General features: G+C 39.9%; 2 protein-coding genes across 2 annotated transcripts; one reads left to right on the plus strand and one right to left on the minus strand.

The window, feature by feature from the left end:
• The first annotated feature begins 11,638 nt into the window (after positions 1–11,638).
• Positions 11,639–13,111, plus strand: ccl20b (chemokine (C-C motif) ligand 20b). The gene is made up of 4 exons (XM_069666971.1): positions 11,639–11,789; positions 11,985–12,087; positions 12,517–12,591; positions 12,674–13,111. The coding sequence occupies exons 1-4, from the start codon at positions 11,717–11,719 to the stop codon at positions 12,738–12,740; spliced, it is 318 nt and encodes a 105-aa protein (XP_069523072.1). The 5' UTR covers positions 11,639–11,716; the 3' UTR covers positions 12,741–13,111.
• tlr22 (toll-like receptor 22) lies at positions 13,063–20,195 on the minus strand. Its single transcript, XM_069666970.1, has 4 exons — positions 20,106–20,195; positions 17,300–19,881; positions 15,508–15,625; positions 13,063–14,029 (listed from the first exon to the last, which is right to left on the minus strand). Exons 2-4 carry the CDS (start codon positions 19,821–19,823, stop codon positions 13,789–13,791), a joined length of 2,883 nt encoding a protein of 960 aa, XP_069523071.1. The 5' UTR covers positions 19,824–19,881; positions 20,106–20,195; the 3' UTR covers positions 13,063–13,788.

Genomic DNA, 20,195 nt, shown 5'->3' on the forward strand with positions numbered 1-20,195 from the left:
CCAACAGCGGCGGGAGGGGGAGTGTCTCCCCCCAGTAGTTTTGTGATGTAAATATCTATGGAATTAAAAACTGTAATACCTTTACTGGCGGTCACATTGGAGGGGGCGGTGTTTCACTCATTTGAGCAGTTTTATAAGTTCATAACAAATGTCGTGTAACTTACACCTTCTATTATAAATAATTTATAATAGAAGTAGATAATTTGAAGTTCCAAGGGCCCTTTCGTTTTGGCTTTGGGAGACAGTCCTGAGCCTGAATGTACCCTTAATGAAGCTCATTAGGTTACATCATGACACCATCATTATTATCAAGTTCAACAGCTACTACACTTTTTCCATTTCAGTTGTTTTAAAGCTCCACCTGGAAACTTTTGGTGTAGCACCGTTGGTCTGGTTGGAAATTGTAAGCAAACATCAGCCCTCGAGCAATTCTGGCCTGCTGGTGAGCACACACTCACCTACCCAACAGGTTTATTTCATCACACCACAGTGACACGGAAGGGAGGAGGAGCTAAGAGTGCTTTCTTTCTTTACTGCAGAGTTCAGTGACAACATTTTTGTCCCAATAAGGCTAGTTGGCATCCTGTTAGCTTAGCTTAGCATAAAGAGTGGAAACAGGTTAGCAGCTAGCCTAAACCGGCTGAAGGTTACTGGCCACCGGGACCTCTAAAGCTCACTAATTAAACAGTTATACACATGATTTGTGATTTGTGTTGTAATAGTAATTTTTGCTACTCTTTGCTGCATAGCATTATCACCACCATTAACTCACCACTCTCTGCAGTTGGCAGAAATAGGCCTTGCGTCATCACCAGGCCTGTGGCATCTATGTTGGCGCATGAAAGAAGAACATGGTACGAAGAACAACCTTATTAAACTTCTGCTCTGCCGCCCGATCATTGGTCCAAAACTCCCCAGGATGTCTTGTTCCTTTGTTCTCTTATCTTAGCCAAGGGGTCACTTAATTAATTGTGTGTTTTAAAAAGTCATATGGACCATTGATACATTTCTTTTAACTACTTATTTTTTCTAAATAATACACAACACAACAGGCTAGTTCGGTTGTGATTCTTCATTCATGAAGGCAAGCTAGACAAAAGCAGTGTCTCAGTCAGGGGCTGCATCTTCAAAGGAAACAGCTCTGGAGGACGAGTCACTAGCGGCCTGTGTAAAGCCGAACTGAAATGAGACGCTCTGGTCTACGGAGCATTTCCTGTTTGCGTCACCAGCTGTTCCCACCCTTAACCTTGTGTCACCAAATGCGGCTTCTGTCGCCTAGCAACAGGTAGCTAGTGGGCTAACTAGCTAACCTCACGTAACCTAACCGATTATTTTGAAGATCATTTGAAGCTTCGAGGGCCCTTTCCTTATTTTTAACTTTTATATCGCTAGCCATTCGAATGAGTCGACACCAAAAACCTTTATGTTTAAAAGTATATACCTCGGCCGTTTAAGAGTCTTCCATCTTGCTTGAATTGGCACGCAATGAATCTGGCGATACGTTGGGCCGAGAAGGATGCACCCGATGGATCTTTTGTGACCCGGGAAAAGGAGGACGCATTTGTTGGCCGCATCTAAAGGAGCCTTCGTCGCTGTGAATCCCTGAATTGGGACACAGCTAAAGACTGCAAGGTGAACCAACAACCCTGATCTGTGCAAGACATTTCCCTGTATGTCATCCTCATGATGTTTCCACAGGAAAGTCAGAGGGTCACCAAAGTTATTAGATTCATCGCTGGGGACACAAATGTCTATCTGGCAATCCATGTGATAATTGTTGAGCTGTTTCAGAGAGGGCCCATTTGTGAGACAGCACTGAGCCTGAATGAACCCGTAATGAAGCTCATTAGGTTACATCATGACACCATCATTATTATCAAGTTCAACAGCTACTACACTTTTTCCATTTCAGTTGTTTTAAAGCTCCACCTGGAAACTTTTGGTGTAACACCGTTAGTCTGGTTGGAAATTGTAAGCAAACATCAGCCCTCGAGCAATTTCCGGCCTGCTGGTGAGCACACACTCACCCACCCAGCAGGTTTATTTCATCACGCCACAGTGACACGGAAGGGACGAGAAGCTAAGAGTGTGTCAGCTGTGTGTCTGAGCTTGAGGACTGGTTTGGTATTTTGGGAAACACGCTTGCTTTATTTACTGCAGAGTTCAGTGACAAGCCTTTTGTCCATATAAGGCTAGTTGGCATCCTGTTAGCTTAGCTTAGCATAAAGAGTGGAAACAGGTTAGCAGCTAGCCTAAACCAGGACCTCTAAAGCTCACTAATTAAACAGTTCTACACATGATTTGCTGCTTGTATTGTAATAGTAATTTCCCCGTCAGGCGCATCTATTGCACATTAAGTAAGCAAAAAGGCCATTTCCCTAAAATGTGTCTAAGTGCCTCACTATTAAGTTGAGTTAGAACAAACATGTGATACTTTTTCAAAGAGTTTAAGAATATTATAAAATCTACATCTCTTAAATCAACTTGCAGTTGCCCTCTTTTCTTATTTTACTGACAATATCTGTGACTCTTTGCTGCAACAGTATTGTAGCGGCTAAGCCTAAAACTTAACTTAAGACAGGCTAAAACTATTCGACGCGCTGGCTACTGCACGACTACAATATGTATCCAGTGAAACAAACAGCTTCCGGATTTGCTTCTTCTTTGGATGTGTTCTTTATTTCTCACCGTTTAAATGATGTTCAGTAACATGCAAGAATCCATCGCCAGAGAATATAAAGTCCATTCAGCTGTGTCACCTTACAACAAACAAACGTGACGGAGCCCGGAGCGGCAAAACTGTGTGCTCCTCCGTCTAGCAACACCTGACACCTGACAGAAAGTTCCCACCTATATAAAAATGTACACCAATCACCATGAGGACACCTACTGGCCCAATTTGGTACCTTACACACATTCACATAAGAATGGCTCCTACAAGTATTATTATCATTAACTCGCCCACTCTCTGCAGCCTGCAGAAATAGACGTTGCATCATCACCAGGCCGGTGGCATCTATGTTCGTACATGTTCGTATGTCCTTTGTTTTCTAATCTTCCTCTTTGCCAAAAGGTCACTTGATCACACTTCCTGAAGACATATTATTACTGAAGGCCGAATAGTTTTGTTTATTGCCTTTCAATTTATCTCTTTGATACAATGCTCTTGAATTTTTCAGTCCCCACGCCTGTGTGCAAGTATGTCCTTACGTCAAACCATGACACTGTTTATCACGTTATAATGGACTAATTGTCGGTGGTGAATTAAGTGACTTTGATTTTGACGGATGACGACACCCAAGGTGATTACTGGTGTAAGGCATGTAAGGTACATACTGTACACAACAACAGCTTAGAAATACATTCTGGCAGCTGTTGAGTAAACCCATTTACATGGGGTGTTGGTCAAAGTTGCGCATATAGATATGTGGAAGGTCAACATGTTTTCTATCATGCTGGATGAATGTGCTTCTGTGCAAGCATACATTGACTCTAGCTACCTCATTCTGGACTATAATATAGTTTAAACTTCCTGCTGTTACCCATGGAAATGTAAAGAAAAACTAGCCTATGCTAGAGGACAGTGCAGGTGAAGCTATACTTATAACAGTATTAAAGCCACCTGGTATCCCAAAAACAGATCCGCACAACAAACTCTCACCGTGTTATTAAAATCCACGTCTCCACGAGCTAGCTTGGAGTTTGCCATATTGGGAGCTTAACTTGGATGACTTTTTCGATTTCAGTAATTCAAGAGACAAAAACAGCTCGAGATGACCTCCCTTTTGACCTCTTCCTTGGGGTGGACAGTTGCTCAGTCTGTAGGGACTTGGCTTTGGAACCGGAGGGTGGCCCATTTAAGTCCTGGTTCGGACCAATCATGGAATTGGAGCTTGTAGCTGGAGAGGTGTCTGTTCCTTTCCTGGGCACTGTTGAAGTGTCCTAAAATAAGGCACCGAACCCCCCAACTGCGAAGGGCACATGTCCATGTGCAGCCCCCTCACTCTGACATCCCTGCATTAATGCATAAGGTCCTGTTTGTGCATGTGTGTATTTCAGGCGTGTGTGTGTGTAGCATGTTTGTACTAACAAGCTGTGTCCCAATCCAGGGGCTGCAGCCTTCGAAGGCCGTCTTTGAAGGCCGATGGCGTCACAGAAGCACGTCAAAGGCTGCCCCATTTCGAAGGCTTCTTCGGATGTGGCCGACAAATGCGTCCTCTGTTTGCCACGAAGGATCCATCGGGTGCATCCTTCGCGGCCCAAAGCATCCTGAGATTCATTGCGCTGCAATTCAAACGAAATGGCGGACTTTTAAAAGGCCGAGGAATACACTTCAAAATGTATACGATTTTGGTTTCAACTCAATCGAACAGCTAGTGTTACACGTTTAAGAAAACGAAAGGGCCCTTGAAACAAATTGTCTAACTGGTTAACTTACTTGACATTAATTATGCTAGCTAGTTAGCCCGCTAGCTACCTGTTGCTAGGCGACAGGAGCAGCGTTTGGTGACGTAAGGGTAGACCAGACCGTCTCATTTCAGTTCAGCTTTAACTATGAACTATGAATGGAGCATCCTCCGTGGACCGCCTCCTTCGAAGGCTGCAGCCCGTGGATTGGGACACAGCTACAGAGTGAAAACATTGAATCTCCCCTTGGCGATTAATAAATTATGTCTTCTTCTTTATCCATAATTAGGGTTTAAATTGTATGAATTATTGTAAAAATACGTATTATAAAACAGCCATGCACATTTTTGACCTCCACTTTAATTGGAAGCCTGTCTACTAATTGCAGCTTGTTAGCTAATGCAGATAAAACACAATTTGGTCTTTCAAGTTTAATGTCACAACATGCTGAAATTCCCTCCTGAAATGAATGATTATAGTAGGTGTCTTGAGTAACATGCTGTTAATATTAAGCTAACATGCTGTTAATATTAAGCTAATATTTAACACATCGAGGGTGGACTCTGGAATCGAGCTGGGGGAGGATAGCTAGCTTACTTGCAGGTTTTGGAGGGAGAACTGGTAGATCTATTCTCACACTTACATTATGTGTTAAAGTAAGGAAGGATTATTCGCTCTACCTGGGTGGAAGACAATTGAAAGTTTAACACATTTATTTTACTCACTGACTTATTGAATTGAACTTTTAAGACACGTGTACAGACAGGCTGAGAGTCCATTTAAATGATAACTGTATTAGTCTGGTGAAGACAAGTTTTACTGGTGATCCCGACTGGTTGCCGACCAAGTTTGTGCAGTTTTGGTCTTCCTCATGTGTAGGTGTCATCGGTTTCACTCTGTCTTACAGCCTTTAATTTTTCAGCTGAATAGAAACAAAGACATGGGCGAGTCAGCTGGATTTGCAACAACATGATTAGTTTTGAGTACACTGAATTTCGGTGTGTACAGTACTTGAGGATTAAAGTATCAGCTTGAGAGCAGACACAACAGAACGTGGAAATAGGGCCTGCGCTTGTTTGTGCTTGTAAGCCATCTTAAAGGATGTAATATTTGTACAGGAAAGAGTGGGAACACATTTGCACTAAAGCTACAAAAAATCCCTTTAGGCCCTTTTAATGAAATATCTATTATATGACTCATAGTAATTACAATGCATAAATCAACTTCCAAACTTCTCTGCAGATAGGAAAGTCTTTTGAGTGTACTCTTTTTGTATTTAATCATTTATCTATCATTCGCTAACACCCCATTACTCTTGCTATTCCAGTCAAAACCACTCAAAACTCCGGTTCCTCCTCAAAGGCAGACTAAAGCAATATTCTTCTTCTAGCCAGTAAGCAGCGATTTTGTCATCTTAAATATGACGACTGTAATCAGGAGACCTCACTTAGCTAGCTACAGCTGCTACGAAGCTAACTCTGCTAAAGCTAACTCAAAGAGTTGGTTGAAAATTGGTTGAATTGAAGATTCTGTATAACAAAAATACAAACAGAATCTGACAAATTGTTAGAAATCACTTCTTCCTGATTACTGAGTCACTGAAAAGACATAAATTCCTTGCTAACGGTATCTTAAGCTGTGGGGAATGGGGAAGGCATATGTGAATGGGTGTGTGAACAATTGAGTATTGTTTGGGATAGCTATTGGATTCACTGCCGGGAAATGGCTTCTGGGAGGGGGCCTTACTGTATTTTTATTGTGTGTGTATGTGTTCAGTTACCTTACACAACGGGTGATTTTACTACATTTGACTCAGTTGTTGTGACTTTTTTGTGTTTGTGTGTAGATTCCATTGGTAAAATTTCCATCACAAGATCCATAAGTGTGATTAAAGGAACTTTTCGCCCCTGGAAAAAGCCAATGTCATTCAAAGCTGGTGTTCTCTGTAATCGATAGAAGCAATAATATTTGAAATTGGCGCCATAGCTGTGGAGAAAGTTGTACAAACAGCTCGTGGTTTTGCCCATTCTACATTCCTACAACACCCAGCGTGCATTGCGCCCCTCCCGCTCAGAGCGGTACAGAATCCGATATACGACGATAATATACCGGTGGATCGTCTAAAAAAATCTTCAGGCCTGCAGTCTACATTTCAAACCTAACGATTTTGAAGGAGACGTAACATAGATTGAGGAAGTGTAGTTTAGCTAGCTCCCTGGCATCTAAACTTATTGGTAGAAAAGTGTCCTCCAATGACACAGTGCGAAATTGTGTTTTTTTCTTATCATAATGGCATTAGCTCCCCATAACAGCATGAAAGGACTTCAGTTGAAATCCGGGAACTGCAATTGCATTAAAGATTATTACAAATTGCCAAATAAAATACAGGCCAACATGTCAAACATGACTGCATTTCTACACTTATAAACTGTTTCCTTAATTCTCTGTGAGCAAAGCAAATGTTCAATTAAGTCCAGAGTTCATTTTCCAGCCATTGGCCCTGTTGTGATTTAGAATGGTTTTGGTGCAGAACAATTAACAAAGAACTAGAGTAAAAATAAGTAAAAGACTTCAATAGAATAAGATAAAAAATAGGCAATGAGAATAAAAATATGAAAAGCAATATGTATAATACAAAATATGTACAACAGACGTGCAGGATATTAATGAGTGCAAAAGTAAGTAACCTCATTAAACCAAGTTAAGCGTCTGTTTCCTTGATGTTATCTTACACTTATCAAGCCTCAAGTCACATAAAGGGGATTGTAGCATTGTTTACAAAAAACTTCAAAGCCCGTAGGTGTTCCTTGTGTGTGAGTAATGGGACCTGCAGGTCATTGTGTGGCGCGGAACCAAAGTCAAACTCATTGTGCAAACCTCCTCTCTTGCTGTGTTAAAAGAGCTCTTTATCTCTCACAACCAGCGATAAGGTTACAGCCATTGTTGAATAAAAAACAGAGCGTGAACTTCTCAGAAATTGAGAAAATAAATTACATGTTTTTAAGAAATAACTTGTTGTTCATTTGTTAAACTCAAGGAAGTGCATGTAACCTGATTAAGAACTTAAACGGCTTGTTTCACACCTGCTGTAGCGCTCTGTAATCTGTGTCTATAATAAGCAAACAAGGAAATGTACTTACCTCAACATGTCAACACAAGTTGACATTCTTGGACAGTCCTACTTTAATTGATCTGTTACTATTCTTAGCCCTGTGGCCCTGTGCTATTTTTAGCTTGTGATGTAATAACTTGAACCTCTGATTTGCATCATGCCAGAAGAGGTTAGATGAGTACATCAAGATAGCAGGAATAAAAACTTTATCGAGGCCCAGTGAAGGCGAAGGAATACTTGCCATATTACCCACAATTAAGTCTTATATTTATGCTCACTGTTCTCCAAACCCAAGTCTTTTTGTTGGCAATGAGTTTGTCATACACATTTTTTTAAAGAAGGTTAAAATTTGTTTCCACAATATTTGAAAAATGTAAACTTTTTGGAAATAGTCCTGCATTAAATTTGTATTTAATTGCAGCGTGCGGAAAACAGGTATGTGAACAAACCGTAACACACCTCAATCTTCAACCAATCGTTTTATGTAGCATTGTATTGTGGGTAATGTAGGAAGAGTGTTGGGGGTAACGCATTACAAAGTAATCTGTTAGAGTACTCAGATTATTTTTTGTTGTAAAGAGTAACGCAACGTGTTACTTCTGCAAGTCAAGTATTTTGTTATTTAGTTACTTTTCAAAAAAAGTTATCCATCACTGGGAGAAAAATCCTTTTGTCACAACAAAAAAAAAGAAAATCCCTGTACACTGTTTCTGTTTCTCTCCTACTTCTTGGCAGGCAGTTGTGTACCAGTGGACGGTAAACCTACAGTTGTCTCAGAGCCCATGCATAGCTAGCTAATTCAACTAGCGAGATGGCAGAGAGGACAGCATTTACTTTGTGTAAATATTCACATTATTTAGAATAATTGGGTGAAATGGACGGGAACAACGTGACGGTGAAAGTGGCTCGTCATCTGTGAAGAGCTCGACTTCAAATGTGAAGAAGCGTCTGCAGCTAAACACAGCTCCACAACACTGGTGGGACTAAGAGCCTGTGTTGTATTGTTGTCATTGAAACAGCTGTTCCTAATACTGTATGCCTCTGCCCAGTTCACTGTCAGACTGTTAGCATAATAAAGAACTGTAAAGGTCATACTGCGTCTGTCATTCCAGTTATTAGGCTGCAGAGTTACAGATTATGGGCCGTAAACGAGGCTATGCAATGACGGTCGAGTCAATATGTTCAGTAGGCTACACGCCGTCTTGACAATATAACCGGCATGTGTAAAGAGTGCAAAGGGGGTTTAATTTTTGATAATGCAAAAGTAATCTAACATGTCACTTTTCTCAGTAGGTAACGCAGCAACATAACGAGTTACTTTTAAAAGTAGGATTACCGTAACTGTGTAGGAACTTGGCTTGACAAGGAAGAAGATTGCATTGAATGCATAAACATTATGTCTGGTTTAATTATTTTTTAACTGTCGATTTTGAGTTCAACAATGTTGTAAAAGTGCAAAGCTGAACAGGTGTAGTGCTTTTGAAATAATCAGAGAATAAATAGCATGTGCAGGTTAACAAGCTCAGGGGTCAATTTTTTTTTTCTGATTTAGACTCATTAAGGCAGTTTTTATTCAAAAGACAACAAAAAAAGAATAAAATATAAAAAATTTAAGTATCACAAAACAGATTGTTTTTCAATTGATATTAAAATGCAGGTATTGTATTAGGAATGATAATGACGCAATCCAATGCAACTTTCTGAATGACTCACTGCAGTATAAAGACAGACTGCAATCAGGCATGAGCAATACTTTGATATCCAAATAAAACAGAGATAATAAAAAGAATGGTTCTGAAGTCCACAGAGAATATGACTAATGCTTTGATATCTTCTGCGTCATTATACAGGCCGGAGATAATCTTCCTCACTTATCCTTTCATGATTCACATCAATCAACTCTTTAACTTTTAAAGCTTGTCTTCCATCAATCAAACCATAACCTGCTCTTACATCAGTATTTTAATCCACAATGAAAATGCATGCAGTGACATGATTATATTCACCAACAGCTGAAGAGTTTGCGCAATATTTCAGTATGCCCAGGAAGGATTATAAGTAGGATTTGAGGACTGTTTGCTTTCTATTTTGCAAATTTGCAGGCCTGACACAAGTTTACTAACATACATTTTATTGAATGAATCATTGGTTTCCTTTCAATTGTTGGAGCTGTTTCCATAGAAAAACCCTACATGAATGAGCTTGTGAAAGAGCACTGAAGGAAGGGTTGTATTTGTCTATTGTCTATTGAAGTCAAGTATATACAAACATTCTCCAGAGTGGCATACTAACCTTTAAAGTGACCTGTGCTTGGGAATGAATTGCATTTGCTTCACAAGAATTCCAAAAGCTCTTCCTGCAATGACGCTTTCCCTGTTGAAGCTGACGTGGGAACTTCTGAACAAAAAGCCCCTTAATCAGGCATTGCTATGTGCTTCTGAGATAAAATTAGTCACTTTATAAACAGTGTTAAAACCACTCAACTGAGAAAAGTCCCAGTTTGAAGGCCAATGTGACATCGATTTGTTCAATCTTGTCATAACAGCCGCGTATGTAGAAGAGTCATAGTCGTCATGCGGTTATCTTGATAGCAGATTTCATGTGTTGGTCACTTCTGAGGAAAAAAAGATACGCATAGAAACTCACCCACACATGCAGTGAAGAAGTTTCATTCCTGTTTAATCAAAGGGGATACTTACTTAAAGACCCCCTCCAGTGAAAATCAAGTGTTTAACCTTAAGCTTAACCTTTTAACATCTCCATATGGTGCTACAAGACATATCAGAGACAACATCAGCAGTCATCTCCACGGCTGGGCCTGTCTGCTGTTAAACTGCAGTGTACCAAGGACAGGCTGAACAACACGTTTTCAGATTGGCAGGTTTGAGACGTCACAAACCTAAGGAGCCAATCCCGTTAATGGACGGGGTGCAGTATAAATATCAATATGCGTAACCTATGGCAACCACTGCGGCGATGTGCGAGCCAGCTGTAACCGTCATCATAATTTTTGCGAACTCACTCCTGACTACTAACATTAACGTTACTACTACTAATTTCTACATTTCAAGCTAGTTTTAAGTTTCAACAAGTTGCCACTAAACGATGGCAGAGACGTGTCGCGATGGAGGTGCCGGCTGGTAATTTTCACAGTGGGCGGGGACTAAGCAGATACCATCTGTTTCTCTATGTCGAGGATGCAATCCTGCTAGCTGCAAGTGCAGTAGTTGAGCTCAGCCTACGGTAACGCTGATTGTTATGAGGATGGCGGTTGCACTGGCTATCATGGCGGTGCAAGTCTGTGACAAAGCTTTAGCTAGATTATAGCGCCATTGTCTGGGTAAAATACGTAACACAATAAAATACCTCTCTGTGCATTTTATACTGGTATAGTTCACTTTTTAGATGGTAAAAAAAGTATTAAAAGTCACTGACTCTATAGTCTACAATACTCTCAACACTGTCTGCAAAGCTTTGACGGAAATACAAAGAAATGGTCTCCTTTCCTAACAGTTAAAAACTCACGATATCAGACGCCATACTGGTAATGAGTGAGATTTATACATCTGAAATCTATATTGGTATCAGTGCCAGAAATACAACATCAGTCAAGCTCTAGTATTACTTTATTTTCTTTTAAATTTAGCACTTTATGCTTCGTTTTTTTATTTATTTGGCTCTACCAGCTAGATGCTTACTGTGGGTGTCGGCTGTTTGGTGCTGAGCAGGAAGTGTACAGCAGGATTTAGAGCGTTTCCACTATAATAGGCCGCCTGGCTTGGAAGCAAACAATCCTATGAGAAGAGTGAGAGCGAACCAAAACACCAAAAACACCAATGGACACATGAATCTACTTGCATAGTGTTTTAAAGCTATGGGGAACTTTAGATTCCGCAGATACTTGAATTATTATGTAATGAAAACCTGACCTGTAACCTGTAACTTAACTCTCATTTTCTCACACACTTCCCAGTCTCACCTGGAGGTTGTACCTGGCTCACTTCCACTGTTTTAACAATCGCACGTTGGATTGCTCAATCCTGCAGAACAGGGGGAAAACCCCAGACGTCCTATTTAAGCTGAGCGCAGTGCCGTCTTTGTCACACTCTTACTGAATGCCCTCAGGCACCTAAGACACAGCAGCTTCACCACAGCCTCACTCCGACACAGACCGGCAGAACAAGCAGCTGAGCAACCATGGCAAGCGGCAGAGTGTTTCTCCTGTGCTCCCTCCTCGTCCTCACCACCTTTATCGGCAGCACACAGTCAGGTGAGTCCTTCAGCTGCTTCTGCTGATTCCCTGTCAACAGGTGATGCATTTAGGGAAGTTCTTTTTGTATATTTTGATAGAATAGACTTTGCAGTTTGAGGGTTAAAATGCAGCAAAGTAAATGTATTGTATGTATTTACAGCATCACAAAGAAGCCGCTCTTTATGACGTGTCCTTATCTGTGTGTCTTTACAGCGAACTGCTGTGTGAGTTACGCAAGACGGAACATAAGAAGGAACATGCTGCTGGGCTACACCATCCAGACCATCAACAAATCCTGTGACATCAACGCCGTTATGTGAGTTTCAGTACTGCGCATTAAGACACTTGATACACAAATAAGAAACCAGTCAGGACTGTGATTTGTACCACAAATTGATGACGATAAAGAAGCATATGGTTAATAGAGAATTTGTTTGTGTACTAGAAAGTGTGTTTGTGTATTCCCTAATTTATTTTTCTCTTACTGTACTTGCGATTCTGTAAGTCTTAACAATGTGTGGACAGGTTAGCTTGTGTATCTAAATTCCCGGCTCATTTCCCAGTTAAAGTTTGACCCAGAATGAATGATGAAGTGCTTCAGGAATGTCTGAGAGCAGCTAGCATAAAAGCTGTTAATATGTTCTAGAGATACACTGGAACGAAACCACACGCAGCGAAAGTGTCTCTGCAGTGTAATCAGGTGCATTCAAGTGATCATTTCTTATCTGTTTCCTGGATTCCACAGATTCCACGTTAAAGGGAGGTTTGTGTGCGCCAACCCTTCAGCCAGCTGCACCCAGAAACTCATGAAGTACATTGAGTGAGTATCTCTTTAATGTGGATTTTAATCATAACTTTTAAAAGAACAAAATTTAATGTGTCTGCATTTTTTTTTTTTGTAGTGAAAAGAGGAAGAAGGAAGCTCAGATCCTCAGAGGGGAAACCGGAAACAACACTGCATCAGCTTAAACGACATGCAACAGCTAATACGACCCACAAGACATCTACGGCAGAGAAAAATACACACGTCTTTATAAATGACTGTAACAGGGACTATTATGTGATTTTTGTTACTAATCTTATATTTGTTCTGTTTTATAAACAGGGGATTGTAGTATTCTTAATACATACTAAAGTGTCAGCTGAACCTACAGCGCTTTAAAAAAGAACACTAATATATCATTATTTTTGGGTAATTTATTAAGTGATATTTGGAGGTTAAAGAAATGTCTGAACAATTGTACACGCTAAAAAAGAGTGAACTCTTCATTGTAATTTATATTGTAAAATTATTTATTAACTTTTTCACTACTAACATTAAAAACAATACTTGGAATCAATACTTGAGCATTCATCTTTTCTGTTTCGAACATGTTTTGTTTTATTGTACAGCAGATCATGTGATGTCTAAGATTGCTTCACAGTGATGTGTCAGCTGGTAAAAAGCTGCAAATAGAGTGCAAGAAATCGAAATGATTTTTGCAGTAAGCTTTACTTGAACATTACTACATTACGTACATTTGAAAAATGTGTGTTCACATTTGATATTTGTCATTTTACCCAAAAGTAGAGAAGGTTGTCTTGCAGATTATAAACACTGTAAGGTTGAAAACAATCATTTTAAATAGGTTAAATGAAATGAAACAATAAATCCCCTTGATATACTATTTTATCAAGATAAATAGCTTAAAGGTTGTTAAAATCATCTTATTCCACACTGATTGTATCATATACAGTAGACTAGCTGGTGTCACTTTGTACCATCTCTTCACTGAAGCTACACAAGGACTCTGTTTTTTTTTATGGCTGCATCAATATATATTACAAAAGGTTGGCGACCATGTACAGAGGCTGTGGTTTTTTTTACATTGAAATTAAATGGTTGATCATTGAATCAATATTACATCCATTATGTTTAATTACATCCCTATTGTTAAACAGCAACAACTCCTTCAGCCATATTTATGGCAAGGACACGAGCTGTGAAAGTCACACAAAGAAGACTGTTTCCTCTATCTCACGGGTGGTCCACTACAGTGAGGAGGAACCGGTCCTCTCCATGGTCATCTTTGGTCTTCAGAGCCTGCCGCAGCTTCTCCCAGAACAGCTCGGTGTTCTCCTCGGCACGCGGCCAGCTTAGATAGGTCCTCTTCTTTAGCACCTTCCTCATGCGGTAGTAAGGAGACAGCTGAGAGGTGGGAATCTCTTCCAGGAACACCAGGATCAGCACGTCCTTCTGCTCGTCGAACAGACGGAAGCTGGACCGAGGGAAAGGAAAGACGGATGAGGAAGACTATAAATCATATCCATGTTGTCATAAACCAGTTTATTATTTATTATCATTACCCATTAATCGGATATGTTCCTCAATCCTAGTGTGACAAGATCTCATTATTTGTTTGTTTAATCATCAGTTAAAATACCACAAGGTGTTTCAGTTTATGATCATGTATGTAAAACTATAGGAAGCTGTATCCATCAAATTATATTTTTGCTTCATGATGACCTGAACACGAACTTACATGAGGGACCCATAGTAATCTGGAGCATGTTGAATATATAAATGGACACTGAGCACCCCCAACCTCTTGTTTAATATTGTATATTCTTTTGTTCAGTCGTAATGTGATTAATATTTATGTACAAAAGTACCAGTGATATTTTAGTATGTTTATTTGTGGTTAAAATGAGTATGGCTCACACAGGCACTTCTGGGCAGCTTAGGGGTCTTTAGGATGCACGGGTGCACGCGCGTCATTCAGTAGACCGAGATGTCCGGTAATGCTGTCCAACTAAGTTGAAGTGTTTCTGTATTTCCAGGTAAGTAAAAGCAATGAAACGACGTATAAACGTAGCGACACACGTGTATAATGAGTGTGGAGAGACACGGATGACTGTTATTGCAAAGTTATGTCGAAGTTTTGCAAGTTAAATTATTCCCTTTTAAGTGAGGCACCTGCCGTTTTTTTTGCTAGTTGCTAGGTTACGTTGCAGCAACGTAACCGCGTGTATCCTGCTTTAATATTAACTGTGCGTGTGTGATGAATATTGTGAAAGTGTGAGTGAGAACTATAGTGCAAGTAGACGTTTATTGCCTTATTTTTAAGTGAGCAGTGTTTACATCAAAACTGACTCGAGATTAAAGACTAACTTGAAGCTTACAGGAAGATTTCAACGTAGGCTAATTACATGTTACCCCAGTCCTAAATACACTTTCTTACTTGCTTTAGTATTGGTACAGTGTCTAGAAGAAGTTATAGTGCGTTTCTAGCTAATTGTGCATTTGAAATGTGTGCACAAACACCAAATAAACCCTTTTATATTGAATTAAAAACATAATGTCTGTCTGAGATGTTAAATTTATTGTACATAAAAGAAGGAAAAGTACCATGTCACGTAAACATCAGGCTTCACACGAGGAGACTAAAAATGCTGGCTGACAAAAACATCAGATCCGACTCTCTTCTTAGTTTTCGGTTTGAATGGTGCTTGTTTAATTGCAGAATCTTCTTGCAACCTCTTTGAATTTGTGCCACCGACAGCTTATCTCTATAAACCATATCCTAATAGTCACATAACATTGAATTTAAATGCAAATTAATTGATCATAATATTCCCGAAAATATTGATGTAAGCAACATACGTATAAATCTTGGTTTAATGCATCACATAAGCTTGCTTCATAAACTGTTGGTGAGGTGTTGTACTGCTTTGTGTCCCTCAGCTGACACATTACCTGGCCAACGTGATCTCTCTGGAGCACCACTCACTCTCCAGGTATTTGCGGCTGATCACACAGATTGTCTTCCTGCTACCGTAGATGGAATCTGTGATGTTCTCCATGATGGGTTTACCTGAAAAGGAAAGTGAGAATAAATGGCATCATGGTCTGTATTCTCTGCGTCTCCACTCCTCTGATGCTGCAGTTTAAAAAAGGACAATGGTGACACCTTGTGGAGTGTAGATGAAAGTACAAAATGAGAATACATCAACATTCATACTCAGAATAGGAATTGATACATATCAAAACCACAAACAGAAACAAAAAAACAGAACCAAATCAAAACCCACCTAATAATGTAAGGATTTCACTTTCTAAATAACTGACAAGTCACCAGCTCTTCCACTAAACCACAAATAAAAGTAGGAAAGCTCCATGTCACAACTTCAAGAACAAAAACAAAAGTCATCATTTTCTACTCTTTTCCTTCTGTAAACAAATACATTCGTAGCTTTTGTTTAGTGTTACTTTCTGAAATACATGAACGCAATTATGAAGTGATTAAAGTAGTTCTACACATTGGCAACACAAAACAGTACACTGATAACTGACAAGTAGAATATTGATATATTTCTGATGAGAAAAAAGAAAGATGGATTATTAACATCATTACTACTATTACAATATAGTATTTTGTTGATTTGTGTTATAATTTTATATTTAAAGCGCCTATGAGGAACTTCAGGTGAATCTTTGCCGGTAAAATATAGAAAAAAGGCCTAAAGTTAACCACCTTGTCTGACACCTACCCCGTGGCAGTGGCTACAGGCATTAAAAATAACTATAGAGATATATTCAATCTTGTCGCTGATGGTGTTGACTTTTGTAGCTCATATAGAGGCATCAGTATTAATTTCAGTCAGTTTGATTACCAGCTAAAAACTCCTCACAGGAGTTATGTTTTGCTTACATACTGTATGCTGTCAAAGTAAACAACTTTGTGTGATAATTCAGTCTGCACCAACCAACCAATCGACAGACTAACAGCCTTAGGGCGCATTCACACCTAAATTCAGTTTGTCATTTTGCCTCGAGTTTGGTTTGTGTTCACACGTCAGCTTTTACCAGCGGACCAAAAGTTTTGATGCGCGAGGAAACTTCTTTCTGATCGGTCAGAATTTCCAAGTTGGAAAAGTAAACAATGAGGGAGAGCACACTCCTCAATCACACTCAACACGATCGCGGACTTTAATGTTTCATTGTCCAAGTTTTTTTCTTTTAACTGACATTGTTCGACAGTTCGATCAGTTCTCTTCTCCTTTAGTTTTTCGCTGTACACTTTGAATATCTCTTTGTTCTTGTGTGTTTCCACAAGCATTTATGAAGTAGTTTGGTCAGCCCATATTTCCACATTGCTCCCCCATGTCTGTGCTCTACTTATCTTGCTGCTTGTCTCTGCAAGTGTCAGCCCCTGTCAACATCCTACAAGGCAAGTGTTTTGGTTTGCTTCCTGTTTCAGGTCCTGCTTTAAGTCTGTTTATTCTCACACCAGAATTTGAACTGGACTGTGGTTCATTTGGAAATGGACCGAGACCCGTCTTTTCTAGCGGACCATGGTCCGGTTGTTTGGTCTGCATCGGACTAAACAAGGCTGTTGTGAACCCGCCCTTACATTGCTATTCCCAAAGCATAGCCACAAACATGGCTAAGATATTCTTAAGTGAGCTCCATTTGAACCTGTCCATTAAAGCTAACCTGCAGCAAATAAAACATTAAGTTAAATGCCAAGCGTAGAGGGTAGTCTTACCAGGCTCGAAGTCTCGATGGTGCAGACACAATCTCCATCCCTGCTCGCCTTCCAGTTTTGGCAACAGCTCTCTGACGACCCATGGCTCATCATGGACGTTGTAGGAGATAAAGGCGTCATACTGGTCAGCAGCTTTTTTGTTTTTATGCTTTTTGTCAAAAAGCAAAGCCAAGAAAAGGTAGTAGGCATATGCCAGCTGCCACCTCAGGAAATGGTAGGTGAAGGACACCACCATGAACAGGATGATGAAACATGTGGTGGAGATGAAGCAGATGAAGTCAAGGTTCACTGAGCAGGACCGGATGTCAAGGTCCAACAGTTTTGTTCCTTTGAGGTCTAGAGGATAGCTGCACTCCAAGTTGTAAGCTTCAACAACTTGAGTTTGGTTGTCTCTTACAGCCCACTGGAGAAACCAGGCATTATCGCAGTCACATTTGAAATTACTGCCATCAAGATCCATATAAACTAGAGCTGGTAGGGACTTGATTTCTTCTTCACTTATAACTGTGAATGTATTCTTTCTCACCTGCAGGAACACCAGCTCTGTAAGATTGGCCTCTACGAGGAAATTTAGAGACCGAAGATTTGTTCTAGATATGTAGAGGCTTTGAAGGTTTTGAATTGGGGAAAACAAATCCGGAGAGAGATCTGTAAGCTCATTTGAGCTAAGGTCAAGTGTTTGCAGCCAAGGCGTGTACCGAAACATATCTTTGTGGAAGTATACCACTTGAATATTCCTGGCATCGAAATTTAAAAGATTTGTCAAACCTTCGAGGAAGTTCTGAGGCAGCCGGGACCTCCCCCTGCGGTGTTGTCCAGGAATAGACAATGATTCCAGATGAATGAGCTTAGAAAATGGTGGATGAATCAAAGGGGAAGTGTCTTCATAGCTTATGTGATTGTCCCTCAAATCCAGTCTTTTTAAATTGATCAGATCATTAAAGCAACCTTTGTTAATTTCCTCTTTAAGAATATCATTGGATTGCAGCTGTAAGTCAGTAAGATTGGTCAGACCAATAAAACACTCCTTCTCAAGTGTGTGTATTTGATTTTCATGTAACGACAAGTTCTGGAGGGACTTCAAGCCTTTAAATTCCCCGTGTTTAATGGCGGTGAGTTTATTTCCATTCAAATGCAGTTGTTTAAGATTTGGCAAGTATTTCCTGAAAGCACCATTTAATTTGGAGATGCAGCTGGTCTGTAGCTTTAAAACTCGCAATCCTACCAAAACCTTGAAAACACACTCTTTTAAAACTGGGATTGAATTCAGATAAAGGCTGAGCTCTCTCAGCTTTGTCAGATTGGCAAAATCGAGACAACCAAGTGTGCTGATGTTATTTTTGCTGAGATCCAGCTCTGCAAGGGTCGGTAGATTCCTTGTAGCAGCTGGAACCAGTGGAAGTCTGTTGCGATTCAAACTCAAGATTCTTAAACCCGTAAGAGATGTGAAGGCCTCGTCTTGGATATTTTGTATTGAATTATCTGCTAGATCTAACTCTGTTACATTAGTACACAGATGAAACAGATTTGAATGGACAAAATGTAGCTTATTCTTTCGGAGCTGGAGCTTTCTCACTGTCGGGATGGTGCAGGAGATGCTGATTAGCTCTGTAAGGTTATGCTTCATTTCATTCATCCTCAGGAACGTCAGAGAGGAATTAAAGCTCTCAAAGAACGTTTTCCAGTCATCAGAAGCCAGCTGAAGCCCGCTTACATCAAGAGTGGACACTCGACTAAGAAAAGTCTTGTTACGCACATCCCATATCATCTTGTGTTTTATAGTAGAGCCAATGTTTAACCAGGTGAGATTTGGGAAAACATCTGCAGTGATCCTAAAGACTGCAATGGGATTTTGAGACAAATCCAGAGAAGCAAGTTTTAGTGAGCTGTTTGTCAGTTGCGATGATTGAAAGTGGGTTAAATCGTTGTTTGCGAGTACCAGAGTTTGTAGATTTGGCAGTTGCTGTAGTATAGATTGAACTCTTGTTATGTTGTGCAATTTGTTGTGAGAGATGTCCAAAAATATCAAGCTTGTCAAGGACCTAAAAGAGGTGGGTGACACTGCTTTAATGTGATTGTTCGTAATTCTTAGCTCTGTGAGGTTGCTCAAACCACGAAAAAGATCGGCATCAAGTTTTACAAGTTTGTTGCTATTCAGGATCAACTTCTTGAGGGAAATCAGATGGGCGAAGGCACCTGTATCTATCCACGAAATGACGTTGTGTTTTAGGTCTAACTCCTTCAAAACCGATAGATTTTTGAAATCGAATGCTTGTATTTTGGAAATTTTGTTTGAAGACAAGTCAATACCTTCCACTGTTGAGGGAATATCTGCAGGAACAGCTTTGAGTGCACCACCCCTGGGCGACTTACATATGGCGATATTGCCACTGATTCGGCAATCTCTCAGTGCAAACCCTGAAACTGGCAGAACTATACTGCTGATATTCAGCAAGAGGAATATAATATTTGATCCTTCTTTTGGCATTCTTTTTGCGGACATTTCTTTTATTCCAGGACCCATTTTTATCAAGAAGTCTCTGCGGATAGTCCACGGGTGAATTAAAATGCAGAGGGTTGTCCTGAAAATCCAATAAAACAAACAATAAATCTACAACAGCAAAAATACTCAAAGTTACAACACTTTTATAAATTATCCTTATATTTAGGTGTACTATGTCATTATGGAACCAGTTAAAGCATAACTCTGAACGTTTCTTTCACCTTATTATACATTATAAACGGTCATAACAATAAGCCGTTAATTCAACAATCATCCTATGAAAAATGAATTTCTTTTACTTACTGTGTCACACAAGGAGTGGCTGAAAAATCAACGATGTCTTATAAACAGAATCTTTTGATTATGGCTCTCCTTGGTTCAGTACGATGTTCC

Source organism: Semicossyphus pulcher, unplaced genomic scaffold (assembly GCF_022749685.1).
Source record: "Semicossyphus pulcher isolate SPU_LCO1_2020_fin unplaced genomic scaffold, fSemPul1.0.p SCAF_18, whole genome shotgun sequence".
NCBI lineage: Eukaryota > Metazoa > Chordata > Actinopteri > Labriformes > Labridae > Semicossyphus > Semicossyphus pulcher.